Source organism: Typopeltis vanoorti, chromosome 5 (assembly GCF_054136105.1).
Source record: "Typopeltis vanoorti isolate ZY-2024b chromosome 5, IOZ_Tvanoo_1.0, whole genome shotgun sequence".
Lineage (NCBI taxonomy): Eukaryota > Metazoa > Arthropoda > Arachnida > Uropygi > Thelyphonidae > Typopeltis > Typopeltis vanoorti.
This window is the reverse complement of record NC_143553.1, coordinates 82,318,835-82,342,678: the sequence shown is the minus strand read 5'-3', so window position 1 is coordinate 82,342,678 and position 23,844 is coordinate 82,318,835. Positions and strand designations below refer to the sequence as shown.

The following is a 23,844-nucleotide window of genomic DNA, read 5'->3' as shown; positions in this document are numbered from 1 at the left end:
ATGGTGGTTATTTTGAGTAAATCTTGTTGATAGTATTGTAATTAACTCTGCCTGTAATGTTTTTTTGTCAATTCATTAAATTTAATAGATACAAAGAAGATTTTCTTTTTCCTTACGAAACTGTCAAATTTATCCCGAACACCCTGTATATATATATATATATATATATATATATATATATATATATATATATATATATACATATATATACATATATATACATATATATATATATATATATATGACTCAACATGGGAGACCCACATTAACATTTATACACACAAAACACATCATACCTATCCTTAAACTCATTCACTGTCAGGACACTCGCAACTAATTCTGGTAACATTCCACTTATTCACCACTCTCCATGCAAAAAATCTGGTCTGCACATCTTACTAACTTACTTACACTCATACACAACTTCCATGGATGACCCCTGGCTCTATTTGTCATACATTGAAAAATTTCCTTTGCATCACTTTTATAAAACTCCTTTAATATCTTATAAGTTTTCTAGAATCTGTCTATTAACCAAACTTTGCAATCCACACACCTTAAACCTATCCTCATAAGGAGCATTCCACAGACCTGTCTCGAGCTTAGTCACTCATCTCTGAATCCTCTCTACCACCTCCTGATTCCCAAGAAATTCAGGTGACTAAAGCTGTGCACAGTAGTCAAGATGTGGCCAAATCATAGCCTTATAAAGAGGGATAATAATTTCCCTATCTTTACTTCAACATCCAAGTAATCCTTGAAGCTGTTTCACTAACTTTTGTAATATGCCCTCTGAACTTCAACTCTCTGTCCGCCATTATCTCCACATTTCTAGCCTTATCAATTTCCTGCAATCCAGTACTTAATGTGATACACAGTATGTTACCTTTTTAACCCAAAGCGTATAACATTACTTTGCAACATTAAATTGACAATCATTATCCTTTGCCCAAATGCCAATTTAATCAAATCATCCTGCAGGATATCTACATCACCTTTATCAATTATTGTCCTCTGCAGTTTCACATCATCAGCAAACAACTGAATATCTCCCCTTAAATTTTTCCCTATATCATTGATATATAAATTAAAGAGTAGTGGCCCTAGTACAGAACCCTGAGGTACTCCACTAGTTGCGTGCATTCTCTTAGATTCTGCTCCACCATATACTACTATCCGGTGTCTGTCTGTCTGTCAGTCATCCACCTATGCATGCTATAAGCATCATATCCATTTCCATTTGCTCCAACTTTTGTGATAGTTTTCCATGTAGTATTCTGTCAAATGCTTTTGCAAAGTCAAGCAGTACCTTGGTGTAGCCATTTCCTTTATCAAAGTCCACTGTCACTTTGTTATAAAATGTCAATAAATATCAGGCAGGACCTACCCTTTATAAAGCCATGCACTCCAGTGTAGAGTATCATATCCCTATCCACCTACTATTGGATTTTACCTTTAACCAACTTTTCCAATACTTGGACAACCATTCCTAATATATTAATGAAACTATCTTACCCTCTTTGCACTCCCTTGGAACCTTGCCAGAGCTGAGACTTAAATTGAAGAACTTTCTTAAAGGGGAACCAGGACACACATTACCAATAAGAAAAGAAGACTGTAAATGACACATCAGATTTCTTAATAATGGAAAATGAGTCCTTTAAACTGGCCACAGAATTTGAGTGGAAAGGCAGACTTTCCATCATACCAAAACATAAATTAAAACAGAAATTTGGTGAAGCCTGTGAAACAGTAATCCCTAACCCTAACAACAATAAGCCCCATGGATATGGATAGCTTACCCAAATAACATCAAGTGACAAGGATAATAAAATATCAGGACTGCAGTACCCAATAATTCCAAAAAACCAAGCATAGAATAACCAGATAATGGATACAGAAACCACCATGAATAAATTGTAGGAAGTATTTGTTACAAAGTAAATTATAGTGGTCAAGAAATAATATTCTTGGTTCAGTCTGTTATCCAAGCTTAAGCAAAATCTTCACCGCTAAGTTACTTGTATATAGAGACTATTGACTTCACATCAATTGCCTCAGTATCCTATAATGCAGCACACATCCTTTTGGATGTGTATCTTTTTATGCATTATGGGAATGATTATTATTCACAGTGGTAGGTGGCAGCTTTCAAACTCTATCGAAGTCTTATCAGCAGCAGATAGATCCAGAAAAATGCAGAGGATAAATCAATGCAGAAAGTCATGTATTTTCCATATACAAGCAATAAAATAGTGTTTCACCATACTGTTAAAATACTCTGTATCAGAGATGTTTCAGAAAATTTTTTTGCTTGTTTAAAAAAAGTAAATTATAATAGGCACGAAATTACAATCTTGTTTTAATCCTTTACCCAAATGTAAGCAACCATAGTTTGTGAAGGAAGTATTATCATTCATATTTGAAATTATGGATTCTACAACCACGTTAAAATAACTCTTTTTATTATCCCGATGTTTCGATCTTCATATCAAGATCATCATCTGGAGCATACATAAATATACAAGACAAGCTGCATTACATTTCAAACCGTAAGCTAGAGAAACAATGATTTGATCACATGCTACTCAGTGGCATGACCTCTAGTAGGGAAAAAAAAACAAAAAAAAAAACAAGTTAGATTTAATTTATGATTACATGAATAAACATTTATAAATTATAAGTTACAAAGTAAATTATAATTTACTTTGTAACCAAGCAATAAAACTTTTTACAACTATTTCTTATCCAGAGTATTTTATAATATGATGATACACCATTTTCCTACTTCTATATGAAAATACATGTCTGAATATACTTAATCTCCGTATATTCCTGGGTTCTAGCACCCCTTCCCCCACTGTGGTTTTCTGTTGAGGATGTCTTTTGATCAGGACCCTTTGGTGTGTGTGTGTGTGTGCGCGCTTGCCTTAGGAGATGAGTGGCTCTGCTTGGTGGTAAGTTTTTTCTGCTTGTCACTAAGTGGCACCACTACTGGGTATTTGGGACTATCACCACTACTGGGTATCTTGATGAGTTTAGTGATCTTGTGGTTGATTATGACAGGAAGTTAAATTTTAGAGGCCACACTGAATATAGAACAAAGAAATTGTTCTTCAACATTATATAAGGCTCTGATAAGACAACATCTTGACTTCTCTGGACTGATATTATCATCTGGTTTCACAGGAGAATGAGATGTTGAAAAGATTACTTGTCAGGTAACCAACATAATATCTTGCCTATGGAGTTATGCATAAGAGGATGGACTGAAGGAAAATGTGGTCTTCAGAGTTTGAATAGGTGGATGAAAGGAATGATATCATAGAATGTACAAGTTGGTAAGAGGAATCTTACAGTATAGATACAGGGGAAATTTTGCAGTTCATGGCAACTTAGGAGAAAACTTGGGACTATCCCTGGAAGCTGAATTGTCTCATGGCATGTGGTTAGTTAGTGAATGGAAGAAAGTGGCAGTTGGTGTTGAGTGCTTCAGTAAATGTTATCACGGAGGGAGGTATGATAAGTATTTAGGTGGTGTGTGACCTTCAAAGGATACACCCTTAATGAATTCCTGATACTTCACCCTGTCTCCTCTTCATGATATACTGCAGCTTTTCCCTAACTTTTTTTAGTCATGGAACATTTTTCATCTCACAATATATTTATGGAACATTTACAAGGGTGGTCTGAAAAGTTCTCGGCCTAACAATGAAAAAACGAATTTATGATGTCAAAATTATTTTTATTTTTCTACATAATCTTCCTTAAGACTAATATATTTATTCCAGCGATGCTCCTGCACCATTATTCTGTCCCTACAGTGGTGGTTCTCAGTAAGATCTGCAAAATACCCCTTTACAGCCTGCAATCACCTATTGATTCAAAGATTCTGACCAAAAGCTGAGGAAGAGTTTGTTTTGGGAAGAGATAGAAGTCAGAGGGAGCCAAATCAGGGGAACACGGTGGATGGTCCAGCAATTCATAGTGCAGATCCCTTAATTTTCTCATTGGCAAAACACCTTTATGGGCAGGTGCATTGTCATGATGAAAGATGGTTTTTTCCTTTGCAAACTGGTGAATTTTTTTGTCTAGTCTGTTTAAAAGATTGGAATAATATTCCCTGGTTATTGTTTTACCCTTTTCAACATAATTAATAAACAAAATGCCTTTAGCATCCTAAAACACCAATACCATGACCTTTCCTGCTGATGGAACCGATTTTGCTTTCTTTGGTACTGAACAACCGTCTTCTGTCCACTGTTTTCACTGCTGTTTCGATTCTGGTGTGTAATGGTGAATCCAAGTCTCATCCATAGTAATAAATTGATGCACAAAATCAGTTTTATTCCTGTTAAAATGCTCCAAGCACTGTTCAGAGATTTTCATGCGAGTGCGTTTTTGATCTGCTATGAGCAAGTGCAGCACCTATCTTACACAAAGCTTTTTCATTTGCAATTCTTCATGCAAAATGTATCCTACATGTTCTTTTGAAATGCCTATAGTCTCAGCAATTTCATGCACTTTGACTTGCCGGTCATCCAATACCATATTATGCACTGGATCAGTGATTTCTAGTGTTGTTACCCTTTTTGGACGTCCTTCACGTGGATCATCTTTAAGGCTGGTACGGCCACATTTAAACTCGGCAGCCCATTTCTTAATTGTTGAAAAAAGGAGAAGAATGTTTGTAATCTTTTGTGAACTTTGAATGAATTTCTTTTGGCATTCAACCTTCTTTTACAAAGAATTTTATAACTGCACGATACTCAATTTTATCCATTTCAAGGGATACAGACAGCACTTTTGCTTCAGACAGCTGTATAAACAAACTACTTGATAGAATGACTTGCAATTTCACATGGATGCTTATGACAGATGTATCAACTTAGAAAAAAAAATCTTGCCAATAGTGTTGCCATCTATGGTTGAGGCTGAGAACATTTCAGACCACCCTCGTATATTCACTATAGAATACATTTATTTTTATAGGACACTTATATTCACTACAGAACACATTTATATTTATGGAGCACTTATAATTAATGCTCAAATGCATTTATTTTTGAAAGCAGAAATAATAATATACATGTATAAATGATAAAATTAAAATTAAATTTAATTAAAATTAAAATTTTACATAAGAAAAGTTATATCCATACATACATACATACCAAAACAATACAAATTAAAAGGAAAAAATAATTGCATTTTAATGAGATTGGTGTTTCTGAGTTTTTGAATTATAAATAGGTATTACCTATTATACATGGGTAATATTAAGTATAATATTAATATTTTATTATTTTAATAGTTCAATATTAATGGTATATTCTGGTAATTGGACCACATTTTTTTAATAAGCTATATAAAACACAATGAATTAATAAAAGATCCGACAAGTTTCGTAAGTCGTTTGACTTACATCTTCAGGGGTGAAAGGTAACTGAAAGTTAAAACAACAAAAAAGAGATTAACAATTCATACCGGTAATTGGACCACGTTTTTTTAATAATTCATTAATTTTTATTAATTCATTGTGTTTTATATAGCTTATTAAAAAAAAATGTGGTCCAATTACCAATATGAACTGTTAATCTCTTTTTTGTTGTTTTAACTTTCAGTTACCTTTTATCCATGAAGATGTAAGTCAAACGACTTACGAACTTTGTCGGGTCTTTTATTAATTCATTGTGTTTTATATAGCTTATTAAAAAAATGTGGTCCAGTTACCGGAATATACCATGTGAACTTCTAAACCACAGAAACCTCTCATTACAGATAATATAATGTTAATAGATAATATTTAGATATAATGCTTTCCAACATTATACCTAATAATATTTTATTTTTTTAATTAATAATTACAAATTTTCATGGAACACTTGTTCACATTTCACAGAATATTAGCATTCTGCAGAACACAGTTTGGGAAACACTGGTATAATGTATGTTTCCACACAAGTAGCAGATTTATTCTTTCCAGAAACTCAAATTTTCAAAACCACACAGCCAGTTTATTTAACTGTCTGAAGAATACATTCCATTGATAGACATCGACCTGTGGAGATAGGTGTAACTATCTTTTCCTAGCATAATTTAATTTATCACAGCCAAATTACTTGGCCATAACAGGCTGTTGGGCTTAATGCATTATTTGAAGATGTGATTTGAAGATATATGTACTGGAGTTTCATTTAGAAATTATTTCTCTTTCTTCTTCTTTTTTTTGTACTGTATATTTCTAATTACTATCCCTTATCTGAGCTGAGCTTTGGTTTTCCAACAAATGTAACAAAACAGTCCAGGCTAAAAATGCAGCATTTGTTCAGGTTGCTCAAGTTCTTGCTTCCTGCTTCAATGGCAGTTGAGCTTCTGGTCCCTTGCCAAGGTTGTTGGGCAAAACTTCTGCCCTACTATGTTTCCACTTTCCCCTCATCCCAATGGAACAGTAGTAACATCACGTAAAGATGAGGCAGACCTTTTGGCATCAGTCCTCCAACTCTTGTTTAGTCAACCAAGGTCAAGGCATATCATCTTACTATACCACAAGCTGCCCACAACATGTTTTCTGTAATCTTTCATCAGTAGGATAATTTCTCTGGCCCAGTTAGTGTCCCTCTCCCTCTAGTTGTAATAAGAGTTTGTGCTCCAGACTAATGCCCATCCTATGGCCTTTACAAGCTGACATACTCATCTGACATGTTGGATGATCCTACCTCCAATCTGATTTTTCCATCAATGTGCTGGCATATCCTGAGGTTCTGTGCTTTCATCTACATGCTTTCTCTTTATACATCAATGATCTTCTCTTACTAATGTCCAATCCTATTCGATTTGCTGATGATAGTGCACTCCATTCCTTTGTGTCATTTATAAAACCTCAGACAACTCAAACCTCAAGATCATCTATGGCCAGTGCCTTAGACATTAATCATCTAGCCATTTTGATAATATTTTTTTGATCACATTTGATAACATTCTGCTCACCATTCAAAATCTGCCCCCACCAGGTTGGCTTTTACGTCTAACCTATTCTAGAATAAATATGTTATGCCCAAAGAGTAGTAAAGCAAATCCACCCAATCTTAGAATGTTATTCTCATATTTGGGATGAAAAACCACTTTGGAATGTTGAACATATCCAGAAGAGATGCTGGTCCACTGCAGTGGCCATCACCATTTCACCATTTTTTCCCTCTCTCCTCTAATCATGTGAACTTGGGCAGCTGCTGGTCAACAACCATATATTCATCTTCAAGCTTGTTGAACCAACTTCTCATTCTCTTCCATATACTTCTGTCCTAAAGGATAGAGCAGTCTTCTCCATACTCTTTTCAACAATGAATATAACCCAACTCTTCAAGAAACTTATTACAGATTCCTTTCTTCTCTCTAATCACTTAGCCACACATGGCACCATTAAGACTTATAACATAATGGGTGCCATGTGTGTGGAAACATTAAAAAAAGAATTAAAAAGAAGGCAGGAGTTATGTTATGCTGAAAACTTTGTCCTTCATTTTGTTCATTTATTAGAAAGATACAGTAATAATGTGTTGCATAAGTGTTTATATATTAAAAAATATGAATTAATAACTTGCTTTTAAAATTAAAGATAGCTAATTATTTTATAATTCTCTTGAGACAGTTTACCACCAACAGCTAGAAGGAATATCAAAAGATTACTAAAATGATTATATTTTGTGGCATATATTCTATGATAATGTTATAGTAATGGCTCTGTCAAAATCAAGAAAGTTGTAATAAATATTTTTAAGTGGTGTCACTTATATTGCTTTTTAGAAGGAAATTGGAATTAGATGAAATTTAATTCATTCATATATAGAGAGAGGTTCATAAATTAATGTTTATGAAAATTGCTTTTCCCGATCATATATGTGTTTCTGTTGGTTTTTCTTCAGCTTATCAGCTGGACCCATATACAGATGTTAGTCGATCAAGAAAGAGATGTTAGAATACATACCAGCTTATTACATATACTAAACATACAGGATGGAGATGAAGGAAGATATCAGTGCATTGTTTTAAATCAATTTGGAGCAGTGTACTCGACTCGAGCACTTATAACTGTACATGGTAATTTTAACTTCTTTTAATATCTGGCTCCTTTAAATTTATATAATACTATATCAGAAGCATGCATATATATATTCAAGATACCACGTAATTTTATATAAATCTGGTTTTTAATCCTATTTCCGAAGTAAGCAAACAGACAAGTAAGTCAAGTTTGTTCCTGCACGTAGTGCAAATCTGAGGCAACTCGTGGTAGTGCTAGTCTGAGGCAACTTGTGATAAAGGTGGATTAAGCTCTGATCACTTCCCTTAATATAAAGCACATCCCCTTGTGGAGATGTATGATGCTATGCATTAAAGACAATGGTCACTACCCATACTGGTTTTGACCTTTATTGAGGTCTCATCAATGGGAGACAGACCTAACAATGCTAAGGTTGAAGTAATGCAGAGCTTATGAATTTTACTTACACTAGTTACCACAAGGTGCTTTGACCTTATTAAATAAAATCTCAGGATGAGAGATAGATGTAGAAAGTTTTTTAACTTGGGTATATTATGTATTCAAGATACCAAGTAATTTTATATAAACTTGGTTTTTAATCCTATTTCCCAAGTAAGCAAACAGATAAGTAAGTCAAGTTTGCGCCTGCACATAGTGCACAAGTTGCCTCAGACTTGCACTACGTACAGGCACAAACTTGACTTACTTATCTGTTTGCTTACTTGGGAAATAGGATTAAAAACCAAGTTTATATAAAATTACCTGGTATCTTGAATACATAATAAACCCAAGTTAAAAAATTTTCTACACACACACACACACACACACACACACACATATATATATATATATATATATATATATATATTACACTGCTAGTGTGTACCAGACAGTAGTTGCTTAGTTAAATTATTATTATTAGCTAGGCCTCCATGGAGTCAAAAGACTCATCGTGGGAGGTCGTTTTTAGGAAACACAAAGTTTATCATACCACTCATTGACCATTCCTGCTCTCACCACACAAAGAAACCACTCGTCGCCCTCATGCTCATAGCTTCCTTTCGTAACGTTCAGGGATGGAAGTTATGAAAGGAAGTATCATTGCCCTTATCATTGCTCCTTCCTGCCATTTCATCAAGTGAAAAACTCCCCTATGTCTACCCTGTAACTGTCTCTCAACAGTTTAAAAGCCTTGATCACATCACCTCTCCTTCTTCTATCCACCAAACTCTGCAGTCCACATTCCCTCAGTTGATCCTCGTAACTGACATTGCATAGTCCTGAAACTATCTTTGTTATTCGCCTCTGTATCCTTTCCACAGTTAATTTATCCCCTTCAAATCCTGAAGACCAAATCTGAGAACAATAGTTAAGGTGTGGTCTGATCATGGTCTTATACAAAGGAATAACTCTTTTATCTCTGCAGGTCATCGTTCTTCTCAGTATTGCAACAATCCTCTGGGTTACCTTCATCACATTTGCAATATGCTCCCTGAACTTCAGTTTTCTATCGATCATCACCCCCAGATCTCGTCTCCCCTGCTTCCTCCAGTATAGCTCCTCCAATCGAGTATGCATCCTCATCGATGGATCCCAAACTTCCAGACTTGACATTTTGCTGCATTAAACTGAAACCCCCCTTCATTTGCCCATCTGTCTAGTTTATTCAAATCCTCTTGCAGGGCTGCCACATCTGCACTATTACTGATAACCCATCCCAGCTTCACATCATCCCCCAAACAACTGAATATCCCCTTGCAATCCATTGACAATGTCATTGATATAAAGGTTGAACAATACAGGTCCCAGTACTGAGTCATGTGGAACCCCACTTGTAACCTTCTGCTTCCTTGATATTGCCCCAGCATACACAACTCTCTGTGATATCTATCAGACAGCCAATCCTGAATCCATTTGACTAACCCAACATTTAAGCCCATGTGCTGCAATTTAAATATCAGCTTATCATGTGGCACCCTGTCAAACACCTTTGCAAAATCCAAAAAAAATGGCAGTATATGCCTTTTCCTCATCAGCTGCTCTTGTCACTTTATTATAAAAGGCAATCATATTACTAAAGCAAGAGCACCCCTTAACAAATCCATGTTGATTCTCACAGATAACATTACCCCCATCTGCCCAATGCTGTATATAGTTTCTCACTAATTTCTCCAAGACCTTAACAACTACTGGTGACACACAAACTGGCCTATAATTAGACACTGCCAGTCTGCTACCGCCCTTGTGCAGCTGCACTATCTTACCTTCCTTCCATTCCTTGGGTACCTTTCCCATAGCCAGACTTTTATTGAAGAGCCAGGTCAACGGAGTTGTCAGTTCTTTGGCACATTCTTCCAAAACCCATGGTGAGTCCCACAGCTTTACTGGTATCCAGAGTACTCAGTATTTGGAACACACTCTCCTCTTGCACCTCTAAACCCTGAACCTGCCCTATCCCTCTAGTATTAAAACCTTCTTCTCCAGGATGAAATATTCCATTAAAGTGCTCATTGAACAACTCCACTATGTCCTCTGCATCAGTCACTCTATTCCCATTTTTATCCCCCAGTGGCATTCTTCCACAATCATTTCTCCTACTACTGGCCACACAGCTAAAAAATTCCTTAGGATTTTCTTTGGATCTTAGTGCCAATCTCCTCTCATATTCCAGTTTTGCCTTCCTCACCATGCTGGTCACTCTCCTGGCCTGCATTTATATTCTTCGTGTATCTGCCATCCACTCCTCTCCTTATATCTCTTACATAATCTCTTTTTCACTGCAGTTCCTGTTTGATATTGTTTGTCATCCACTTTACACCAAATTGTGTCCGCTTCTTCACTCGTGGAATACAGCTTACTATTGCTGCTAACAAATATTCCTTCACAATTTTCCAAGCACTAATGATATCCTGGCCTTCCAATTCTGCCCTCCATGGAACTGTCCCTAGTTGGAAATGAGTATTATACATTTAATAAACACAGTGTTGTTAGGTTTCTTACTTTGTTATTTTATTTTTTTAAATAATGAAATATTTTATGTTTTTATTATTAATATTATTATTTTTTTTGCTTGAAATAAAATTTGAAAAACAGGTTTCAGAATGCTGAGTTTGAAAGGTTTGCAAGTTCTTATTCCAAATTTTTAACCCCAGGTGATTTTTAAAAACAAAGCCAGTGTTTTCCTTTGAAATAAACCAAAACTTTTTAAATACTGAAAAAATTCTTCTCCCTCCTTTTTTTTTAAATTTTTTTTGCAACTAAATAGTTGTACTGCTCATATAAAGAAATTCTCTATACTACTGTATTTTTTGCCTATATCAGCTGTCTCACGTCCTCTTTATTATTACTGTTATTATACGAGACCTCCAAGGAGGCAAGGACTCATCGAAGGAGGCCATAGATCACCCACCAGTTGTCATACCTTCTTTTAAACTCCTTCACACTGGATGCGCTCACTACCTCGATAGGCAAACTGTTCCATTCACTGCTTTGTGATAGAAAAATCTAGCTATCACCCTTTTTTAACAGCACACAAACTTAACTTCCATGGATGCCTTTTTGTTTTTGCCTCACTTTCTATATAACAAAAAAATTTCATTAGTCAACCTATAAACCCTTTCAGAAGTTTATACATCCCTATCATATCATCCCCTCTTTCTTCTATTTACCATTACCTGCAGTCTGTATACTCTCAATCTGTCCTTATAATCTATATTCCACAATCCCAATATTATCTTTGTAACTCATTCTACAGCTTCTTTATCCCCTTGGAACCCAGGAGATCAAATCTGTACATAGCAGTCCAGGTTCCTACCTTATCCTTCATTTCGGTGTTCATTTACTATTTATGCTATATGACCTTTAAACTTCAACTTTAAACTTCAACTTATCCACCATAACTTCCAGATCCCTAGCTTCATTGGTTTCTTGTAACATAATCTCATCAATATAACATGACATTGGAAATTTCATCATGTGCATTCCAACATTGAATTAACAGTCATTTGCCCATGTTCCAACTTATTCAAAGCATTCTGTAAATGCTTAATATCAGTAGCATCCCTTATTGCCCTTCCTGTCTTTAATCATCAGTGCACAGTTGAAATCTGCCATCAGGTCCTTCCCAATATCATTAATGTATATATTGAACAACATTGGTTCAAGAACTAATCCCTGGGGTACACCACTGGTCACCTGAAATCTGGTAGGACTCCCCGCCCTTATACAGATCACTTTCTGATATCTGTCCCATCAGCCAACCACTTATAGCACAATAGATTATCTAATTCAGCTGTAATATAAAATATGAGCAAACAAATAAAACATGAACTCATAACTATTCTGCCTTAAACTCATTGTTCATGCACCCATAATTTTTGTCTTTGGACAGTGACTTTTGGCTCACTTGTAATTCATTCCACCTTATAATAATTTAATGTAACACCCAAATATAGAAATTTTCCTAATTATTTTTCAGCTTGAAAATTTTTTCAGTTCGTTCAGTATTCAAACAGGAAATAAGACAATTTCTTGTTATGTTTCATGAACAGTTATAAGCAAAAACAATCCTTCCCTACCCACTGTTCACTATATTAATTACTTGCAAAGAACTGTGGTTTCCTTTTACTTTTCGTTAGTCCTATACTTTTCAATGTGTGAATTCCTACAGACCATCATTTTTTGTAAATGCTATCAGAATAGTTTTTAACTGTGCGTTCATCTGCAGATATGTTTAGAATTTTTGTAATAGTGACAGCTTTGTTTGTAGGAACACTATGATAAAATAAAAATAATAAAAAATGAATGCCACGAATATATTATTCTGGGATTGTTATTGCAAATTCTTGCTTTGAATGCGGAGAACCGACCAGGGCTTCTGACCTAATGTCCAATCCTCACCTTCTCGTGGTGAGGTATCTACTTCGATACTGAACGAACGAGGATGGGCTGGCAATTTGGGATTTAGCCGACCAAATTGTATTCTTATTTGTTAATCCAAAATTAAAAATGATGGTACGACATGACAAATTTCATGCCAGCTGGGGCGTCGCCGGTCAAACAAGGCCCCCGCTGTTTTCGCCAGGGAACCAGGTCGAACAGCAAAAAGTCAGCTACTGGAACAAATCTGAAAACAAACCCCAACTCAATATCACCAGAGTTAAAAACCAGTATTATCAACGTAAGAAGCCTGGATAGCAAAGAAATGGAGCTAGCTGAGGAATTAGATAAGTACCAGATCGACATAATCGGTGTCACTGAAACAAAAAAGACCAAAACTGGTGAGATCTTTCTGAGCAATAAATACAAAATGTTATATTCAGGCAATGACAATCAAGGAAAAGAAGGAGTAGCCATAGTATTCAACACAAAATACGAGGCTAATCTTCTTGAATGGCAGTCAGTCTCAAGTAGAGTAATGTGGACAAATATGAGAATGGGGAACTGGACAATGAGACTTATTTGTGCCTATGGTCCCACAGAAGGTTCTACTAAGGTAGAAGTGGAGGAATTTTTTGAGGCTTTAGAAAAAGCCACTGACACAATGAAAAAGGAAAAGTGTGTCCTTGGTGGGGATCTAAATAGCAAAGTAGGAAATGATTGTGAGACATGCAAAAATATTTTGGGAAAATTTGGAGAAAAGAGCAAAGCTAATAATAATGGCAAATATCTGTTGGATTTCTGCTCAGGACATGGACTGGTTATTACTAACACCATGTTCCAACATAAAAATGTGCACAAATTCACATGGAGAGAAGAGGCTAGGAATAAGAAAAGTCTCATTGACTATGTTATTGTTGATAGTGATGTTTGCAGGACACCAGAGTGTACAGAGGATTTGAAATTGGAAGTGATCACTATCTAGTCTTGAGCAAGATAAAATTGAATTTCATATCGAAAAGAATAACATTTAAGAAAGTTTTAAAGCGAATAAAAGTTGAGCAGCTCTCAGATGTGAACTGTAGACTAAAATACACAAAGATTATTGAAGAAAAAATGAAAGAGTTTGAGAACAGGAATCAAACCTTGGAGATTCAGTGGCATACTCTGAAGAAAACATTGATTGATTCTGCCAGAGAGGCATGTGGTGAGGTTGTCTGTAAGGATAAAAAAATCAGAACTCCCTGGTGGACACAGGAAGTTAAAGAGGCAGTGAAGGACAAGAAGAAAGCATATCAAAAGTTCCTGTCAAATAAGTCAGCTTGTGCTCTTAGAGAATATAGAGACAAATGCAAGAATGCTAAACAGTGTGTAAAACTAGCTAAACAAAATTCATGGGAGGACTTTGGCAAGAATATAGAAAATAAATATCAAGAAGGTGGCAAAATATTCTGGAGGTTGTTGAAGAAGCTTAGGAATGGAGGAAAGTGTGCTGTAAAAGGAGTTAGAGATGATAAAGGTGACATGAAAACGGGAGAAAAAGATATCCTTGAAGTATGGAGTAATTACTTCGAAAAACTTCTAAATGAAACAAGCAAATAAGCAGTGATGACAGCACATTGCTAAAAAACACTGACCAGGCATGCAGTCAGGAATACATATCCATACTTGAAGTAGAAAAAGCCATCAAAGGCTGGAAATGTGGAAAGGCAGCAGGAGTAGATGATATTCGACCAGAAATGCTGAAGTATGGTGGTATAAGAGTCTTACAGTGGCTCCACTGCATAGTTCAGAAGGCCTGGACAGAGGGACGAATTCCTGATGATTGGAGTAGAGCTCTCATAGTACCCATATATAAAAAGGGAAATAAAACTGCATGTGAGAATTACAGAGGTATTTCCCTACTGAGTGTTCCTGGCAAGATCTATGCAAGTATACTTGAGAAACGGTTGAGAAGAATTGTGGAAGAAAAGCTTGGTGAAGAACAAGCTGGATTCAGGCCAAATAGAGGCTGTCAGGATCAGATCTTCACATTATGACAAATAGTCAAGAAAGCATGGGAATATAACAAAGATCTGTATTTAAGTTTCGTCGATTTGGAAAAGGCATATGACAAGGTGCCAAGAGAGAAGCTATTCAATACGCTGCAGTTATATGGTGTCAATGGGGCATTATATCAAGCAATACTTAGTCTTTATTTGAGTTGTAAGTCAGCAGTTAGAATTGAAGGAAGCACAGGAAGATGGTTTAATGTTAAATTTGGTGTGAAACAAGGATGTACATTATCCCCCTCTGTTATTCATTATCTATATGGATCACATTATAAAAGAAAGTGGTATTAAACATGATATCAAAATTGGAGATGTTAATGTCAGCTCTTTGCTTTATCCGAATGATGTTATACTTCTAAATAAATCCGCTACAAGTCTGCAAGATTCTCTGACTAAATTGAATAGCTGTTGTAATAGATATGGTATGAAGGTCAGCAATAAAAAGACAGACAATGAAAATAGGCAGAATCATTGAAAATGTCAACTGTGTTGTGAATGGAGAACCTGTGGAACAAGTAAAACATTTCAGCTATTTAGGCACGATTTTTACTGAAGATAGTAAATTAAATATAGAAATAGACAACAGAATCAGCAAAGCTGGTATGGTGGGAAGTCAATTGAATAAATTCATATGGAATAAGAGAGAAATTAGTCGGAACACTAAATTAGCTGTATACAAGACAGTGTTCAAACCAGTTTTAACTTATGGATCTGAGAGCTGGATCAGAAGTAAAACACTTGACCAAAGACTAGAGACCACAGATATGAGAGTCCTGAGAAAGATTATAGGCATGAACAGATGGCATCAATGGCAATATCATATTAAAAACGAGGATATTAGGAAAGAACTTGACATTGTCAGCATCCAGGAATGCGTTAGGAGAGCTAATCTCAGGTGGTATGGTCACTTAAACAGAATGGGTGAGGAAATATTAGCAAAACAAGTGTTCTCTGCCAGGTTGGCAGCAAAACGACCCAGAGGAAGACCAAGATATAGGTGGATTGATACGGTACAAAGTGCCTTAGACGATAGAAATATAAGATCTGATAATGTTGGAGTCTTGACAAGTAACAGACTGATTTGGAGGAAAATTGTAGATAGGAAATTAATAATGATGTAAATTTTTCATGTAGTACTACCATATCCTGTACACCCCTTGAGGGTACATAGCATTAATTTGATGATGATGATTAATTAATCACAGTGAGATATATATATATATATATATACAGTCATACCCCGACTTACGCGAATCCGGAGTTACGTGGTTTCTTATATGTACGTATTCCCGTCCCACTTCATGCCTCACCACTATTCGTATCTTTCCGGTGCCGGCCGCATTCACCAGTGTCGCACATGCTGTGAACAAGCACTGATGTGTTTTGTGAGGTCTCCATTCATACACGATTTTTATAGTCTACGAACCTTGTGATTGTTTAATGTTATGCTCTCAATAAAAATTTAATCACATAAAAAATAATAATGTCGTCCAAAAGAAGCAAGCCCAATTCTTCTACAGCTAGCAAGAAAAGAAAAACATTGACTTTGGAAACAAAACTCAACATTATTAAGGATTTTGAAGGCGGAATGAAAATTTGTGAGCTAGCAAAGAAGTTTGATCTACAGGAATTCACAGTAAGAATAATCATAAAAGAAAGGTTTACAGATTTTGGAGGACATAGATTCTAACGAGGAACGAACTGTAGCACAAGGCAAGGAATAAAAAAATCATTAGCTTGCTATGAAGAAAATTTGCGGGCAAGAAAAAGACATTATGCCATCAGACGAATCTATTAGATTTTATGAAACCATTGACATGAAATAACTTTTTTTTTTTTATGTATGAAAAACTACAATTATGATTATATTTCTTAAAAAAATATAGATGTTTTGTAAACCTTTGGTCCCAATTAACTAATATTTTGTATGTTTGTATATGTAAATTACATGGAAAATTATACCCCGAGTTACACGAATTCGACCTGCGCGCTTTTTATTGGTCCCACCTACTGCGTAACTTCGGGGTATGACTGTATATATATATGTGTATACAGTGGCTGCACTGCATAGTTCAGAAAGCCTGGACAGAGGGACGAATTCCCGATGATTGGAGTAGAGCTCTCATAGTACCCATATATAAAAAGGGAAATAAAACTGAATGTGAGAATTACAGAGGTATTTCCCTACTGAGTGTTCCTGGCAAGATCTATGCAAGTATACTTGAGAAACGGTTGAGAAGAATTGTGGAAGAAAAGCTTGGTGAAGAACAAGCTGGATTCAGGCCAAATAGAGGCTGTCAGGATCAGATCTTCACTTTACGACAAATAGTCGAGAAAGCATGGGAATATAACAAAGATCTGTATTTAAGTTTTGTCGATTTGGAAAAGGCATATGACAAGGTGCCAAGAGAGAAGCTATTCAATACGCTGCAGTTATATGGCGTCAATGGGGCATTATATCAAGCAATACTTAGTCTTTATTTGAGTTGTGAGTCAGCAGTTAGAATTGAAGGAAGTACAGGAAGATGGTTTAATGTTAAATCTGGTGTGAGACAAGGATGTACATTATCCCCTCTGTTATTCATTATCTATATGGATCACATTATGAAGGAATGTGGTATTAAACCTGATATCAAAATTGGAGATGTTAATGTCAGCTCTTTGCTTTATGCAGATGATGTTATACTTCTAAATAAATCCGCTACAAGTCTGCAAGATTCTCTGACTAAATTGAATAGCTGTTGTAATAGATATGGTATGAAGGTCAGCAATAAAAAGACAAAGACAATGAAAATAGGCAGAATCATTGAAAATGTCAACTGTGTTGTGAATGGAGAACCTGTGGAACAAGTAAAACATTTCAGCTACTTAGGCACAATTTTTACTGAAGATGGTAAACTAAATATAGAAATAGACAACAGAATCAGCAAAGCTGGTATCGTGGGAAGTCAATTGAATAAATTCATATGGAATAAGAAAGAAATTAGTCGGAACACTAAATTAGCTGTATACAAGACTGTGTTCAAACCAATTTTAACTTATGGATCTGAGAGCTGGGTCAGAAGTAAAACACTTGACCAAAGACTAGAGACCGCAGATATGAGAGTCCTGAGAAAAATTAGAGGCGTGAACAGATGGCATCAATGGCAATATCATATTAAAAATGAGGATATTAGGAAAGAACTTGACATTGTCAGCATCCAGGAATGTGTTAGCAGAGCTAATCTCAGATGGTATGGTCACTTAAATAGAATGGGAGAGGAAAGATTAGCAAAACAAGTGTTCTCTGCCAGGTTTGCAGGAAAACGACCCAGAGGAAGACCAAGATATAGGTGGATTGATATGGTACAAAGTGCCTTAGACGATAGAAATATAAGATCTGATAATGTTGGAGTCTTGACAAGTAACAGACTGATTTGGAGGAAAATTGTAGATAGGAAGTTAGTAATGATGTAATTTTTTCATGTAGTACTGTCATATCCTGTACACCCCTTGAGGGTACATGGCAGGAATTTGATGATGATGATGATGATATATATATAATCATCTTTTGGATAGCTAATATCTAAACTGTATAAAGAAGGTGTGAATAGGGGAGTGAGAAGCAGGTTTTTTTCATGCACAGTTGTGAATGATTGGAATGCCTCGCCTAAGAGTGTGGGGTGTCTGCAGAGAATTTGAGTGTGTTTATAGCACGTTATGATGAGCTGTGTGAATGATAAAAGGACCTCCCAGATGAGTCTTTAACTCCATGGGGTCTTGGGTAATAATAATAATTCCCAAAAATAAGAAATAGAAACTGGATTAGTCTGAGATTTGGTTTATGTAAAAAAAGTCCTCATATGATTCTTTAAATAACTATTTATAAAGATGTGATGTAAAAGGGTCATATGATTTAATTTAGCAATATGTATTACTGCCATGAACTCCTAGTCCATACTTACCAAGTTCATGAAGGTAGATGTAATTCATATGTTCTTCACACCTAACCTCTACAAAATGAACTCTTCTGCCCTCAAATACTTGGAGTTACATAATTATGGAGTGCTTTACAGCAATTGCAGTGACCATGGACATACTTTGACTTTTGTGGGGGAAGGAAACAAAAAGGCAAGTTGTTTAAATGGAAAAAGGAGACAGACAACCGGAATTTCTCTAAAATATGAGTACCTTTTCCAAATGATCTTTAATGTATGGAACCCATTGTGATTTTCATCAAAATGCTCTTTAAGTTGATAATTATTAAGTACTTTGTTAATAGTAGATATTTTGTAGCCATTAAAACTGAGATATCTTTAATATGATTAAATTTCATGTATAAGCAATTCATCATCAGATCAAATAATATGTGCATGATTGGCTAGGATTTTGATGACACTGAACTTCTGACCAGTTGGATAATTTGTGTCATCCTGTGTGCATCTGCCAGTGAATAGCCATTCTGTAGACAGATATCCTTACCCATCAGTAAGGGTAATATATAAGGCAGTCAAGAAAATATGAATTATCAAGTTTCATGGTGAATTTTATGCATAGATGGTTATTGTTGCTCTTATAAAAGAAATTCTGTAGATCATTCTGAGAGCCAGGCTAAATGGCAGAAACATCATCCACAAACTGGTACTAAACACCCCAATTGAGAAAACATGATTCTAAAGACCTGGTGCTCAGAATAAATCATATAAAAAGTCTGTAAATTGACTAGGTATGATGAAATAGAGCTTCCAATGGCTACCTGATTTCATAACAAATTCAGTAAGTTATATAATTTGAGGAAGAAATTTATTTCTTAGAAGTTGGAAAGGTATCTTTTAAAAGGTGTTTTGATGAACAGAGAGTTGGCATCAGAACTCCTCATTAAGCCATCCATAGTCAATTTAATTCTTACTTTCTGAAATAAAGTCAGAAGTATTTTTTTATGCAAGAAGGATATATGCCATTAACAGACAATATTAAATTTGACAAGAATTTTGCAATTTTTCACATAGGAGACCAATACATTTGACTGTTCAATGTATGGGAAATTTCAGTTGTAGGAATTTTTGGCAGTCTGTAATTCTAGGTAATCTGCTATGAAAAATGCAATTTAATACCAGTTTCATCATCAATTAAAGTTGTCTAAGAGATTATTCAGCTTTGTAGCTCTTGGGATGATCTTCAGAATTTCCTTTAAAATTAACAATGTCCATTAGTGCATAAAATTCACCAGGGGAACTTGAAAGTGATAACTTATTTTTGCTTGATAGTCATATACTTCATCTTCCTGATGGTCTTTCAAATATTTCTGTCTAGAGAAAGACCATGTTCACTAGCAGATGCACACATTCACATCATCCAACTAGTCAGAAGTTTGGTGTCATCAAAGCACGTGCTAATTGCATTGTATTATTTGTTCTGATAAAAAAAAAATTGCTTAAACATGAAATTAATCATATTAAAAAAAATCTCTATTTTAATGCTTCAATATATCTGCTATTGGCAAAGTAAGTGCTCCATAATTATCAACCTAAGCAATTTTTCTGTTGAAAATCATAATGGGATTATTCTGTACATTAAAGATTGGTCAGAAAAAGTTTCGTATTTGAAAGTTACTAGAATTTTTCCTCCTTGTTACCTTATGCCTTTGGTCTCTTCCATTGTTTATAACATTCCATGTTCATTTGGTACAGTAATCTCTAATTGTCTAATTTTCAAATAACAAACTTTCAGTTATCTGATCCTTATGTTTGTTAATTCATTCATTTGGTCTGTTCCATTGTATACAACATTCCATGTTCATGTGCTCTCAAGTATAGTAATCTCTAAATTATCTAACCTTCAAATAACAAACTTTCAGTTATCTGATCCTTATGTTTAGTGTTTTGCTAATTCATTCAAGGTTCAGATAATTAAATAACAGGGCCGAATTTAAAATTGTTGTAGCCCGAAGCTATAACTCTTAAGAACCCATCCCTCTCAGTAAGTAAATTTTATGTTATCTCTACTGAGGCAGAGTCTCCTTGTATGTGAGCTGTAGCTCTTCAATTATCTGACCAGCAAACTGATTTCCCACTGCATTCAAATAATTGAGGGGTTACTATATTATGGTCAGACAAGTTTCCTTGTTGAGATTCGGTTCATTTTTGAAAATTATGGAGAGAACTACTGCATTATAGTAAAACTTCAGTTAATCCTATCCTATCCTTCTCTTCCCTCCCTTAGGATGGGTTGAGTCCCACCTTAACGAGGGCTTACGACAGATTAATGCTGCCAGCTCATCGCTCCTCTGCTGCATCTCTTAAGGGCAAGTATTCACGACTAGATCTGTGTGAGTGAGTGTGTGTGTGTTCGTTCATGGGGCCAGTTTGCCTGTTGTGGGGGATGAAAAACCTGAGTTTCTGGGCGGGAAATAATCCCTACCTCCATATGAGATGGGCTAACTCCCCTTTCATCAAAAGAGACCAGATAAAGGTTCCTTACATCACTGACAGGAATCAAACCCCTTTCCAACCAAAGGTCTTCAGCTATGGAGGCTCTCTTCAGTTAATATAAAACCAAAATAATCATTCTACATTTCGACCTTCATATCAAGTTCATCATCTGGAGTTCATGTACACACACACACACACACACACACACACACACACACACACACACACACACACACACACACACACAAAGAAATAAGCTGAGTCATAATCCACATAGTATGCTAAAGTCACACTAATTTGGTCAGCCATTAACATTACTGGCTTGACCTCTGGTGGGAGAAGGAAAAAAAAAAAAAACCTTACTATATCAAAGCTAGAGTCCTGTTATCTGTTTGGTTAGAAATTACTAAGATATAAATTAAGCTAGAAGTTACTGACAGATAAATTAAAACAAAAATAGTATTGGTGGTGGCCAATAGATGAATTAAGGGCTAAAATTGTTACTTAGTCCTAAAGGGAAGGTTGGCTGGAGAACTTGAAAGAAATTATCCCTATTCTTGGAAATTTTACACCACCGTTATTATTTAGATTAGGATGGTTGATCAAAAGTTCACAGGCCTCTTTAAATTTGTGTTCATACCAGATTTTTTTTAATGTAAGGAACAGGTAGGTACCTTTCCAATCAATTTGGTCTGAGGTGTTAAGAGCCTTAAGGATACTGTGTCATCATTATATGCTAAGTTTGCTACCTGTTCTGTAACCTATTCTAATTTCTTTCTTCAGCTCATCTGGTGATGTCTGTATGATCAGGAAAGATGATGAACAGGTGGAAAGAGAGAGTAAGCATCCGTATTGACATCAGTCCATTCAGTTAACTATCGGCTTCTTGATGTGTTGAGGAAAGCCCATTTATTTCATCACTCCCACAATTTCACATGCTGAACACAGCCAAAATTTGAGTAATCTAGAAAGTACATGATTAAAGGAACTTTAAAACTCACTATATTTCTTGATAATCTGTCTGAGGCAAGGTATCTGATCTCTGACTTTCCTGTCCTATCTGAAAGTTCCTCAGGGCCAGCCTAAACTTTGGCTTCCCCTTGCCTTGAGAATAATCTCTAGTAGAATCTATGAGATATTGTCTAGTTCAGATTGCTCAACATTAGTTTACTAATGTGTAATGTGTGTGTTTTTATAGTAGAAGCTGAAAACATTAAAAATCTGGAACACAGATAAGAAAATGCAATAAAAGAAAAACAAATGGCATGCAAATCACTCCTTCAAAAACATACAAAGGAAACAGAAGAAATATACAAAAACAAAAGAAATATAGCTAAAACCATAGCACAGATAGTTCAGAAAGAATATTCTTGGGACAGGTTTATTAATAAAATAGAAGAAGACATACATAGCCTACAAAATATTAAGGAAATTAACCAATGGAGAAAGAGACACAGCACAAAACAATGGATGGAATATTATAAGAATTTGTGGTATGACCCAAATTTAATAACAGAAAATAATAACGAAGAAATCAGCAATGATATAGAACCAATAAAATTGGAAGAACTAAAAGAAGCAATAAAGGTATCAAACAATAGAAAATCAACCGGATTAGATGACATAAATACAGAGCTTTAGAAATGTGGCAGAGAATATTTACATCACAGATTCTTAAAATGAATAATTGTTGGTGGAATTGTGAGGATCCATCAGATTGGTTTATATCTATGTTTAAGAAAGGAGACAGAGATGATTGTGAAAGTTACAAAGGAATAAGTTTATTAAATACAAGTTACAAAATTTACAGTAAAATCCTGAATAAAAGACTTAGAAATATTGCAAAAAATCTACTCTCAGAAGAACAAAATGGTTTCAGACATGGAAGATCATGTATAGACAATATTTATGTGCTAAAACAAATTATTGAAAAGATGACAAGAATTTAATTTTGAGACTCATATGGCCTTTATAGATTATGAGAAAGCTTTTGATAAAATACACAGAGAAAAACTGTGAAATATAATGAAAAAACAAATGTAGATATCCATTTACATTTGGTACAAGCTATTAAAGATTACATAATTACAGTTTGGTAATAAATTAACAGAAGAGATTAAAATTAATCAGGGTGTCAGACAGGGATGTAGCTTATCTCCAACTCTATTCAATACATATATATATATATACTGATCAGATTATTAAAATATGGAAAACAACAATAAAACAAGTTATCCAGTTAACCAGAACTGTTTTTAATACAGTGCTGTATGCAGATGATCAGACTACACCAATGCCAAGTTGGAATTTTGTCAAGCAAACTGGAACAGCTTTTCATCTGACCTAGATAAAAACGTGCACTGGATTCTGCTCACAACCTTGTAACTACTGAAGATTTATGAAAATAGTAATTTCTATCGCCAAAAAACATATCTCTAGAGGTGCTAGAAAAGAATACATA

General features: G+C 35.2%; 1 protein-coding gene across 1 annotated transcript in view; it reads left to right on the top strand.

Moving 5' to 3' along the window:
* The window catches only part of LOC150106600 (uncharacterized), a 468,912-nt gene that overhangs the window by 322,080 nt on the left and 122,988 nt on the right, over window positions 1-23,844 (top strand). The window contains exon 14 of the mRNA XM_090393439.1: window positions 7,926-8,100. Within this exon, the coding sequence (XP_090249565.1) occupies window positions 7,926-8,100 (175 nt within the window). The remainder of the gene's footprint in view (window positions 1-7,925; window positions 8,101-23,844) is intronic.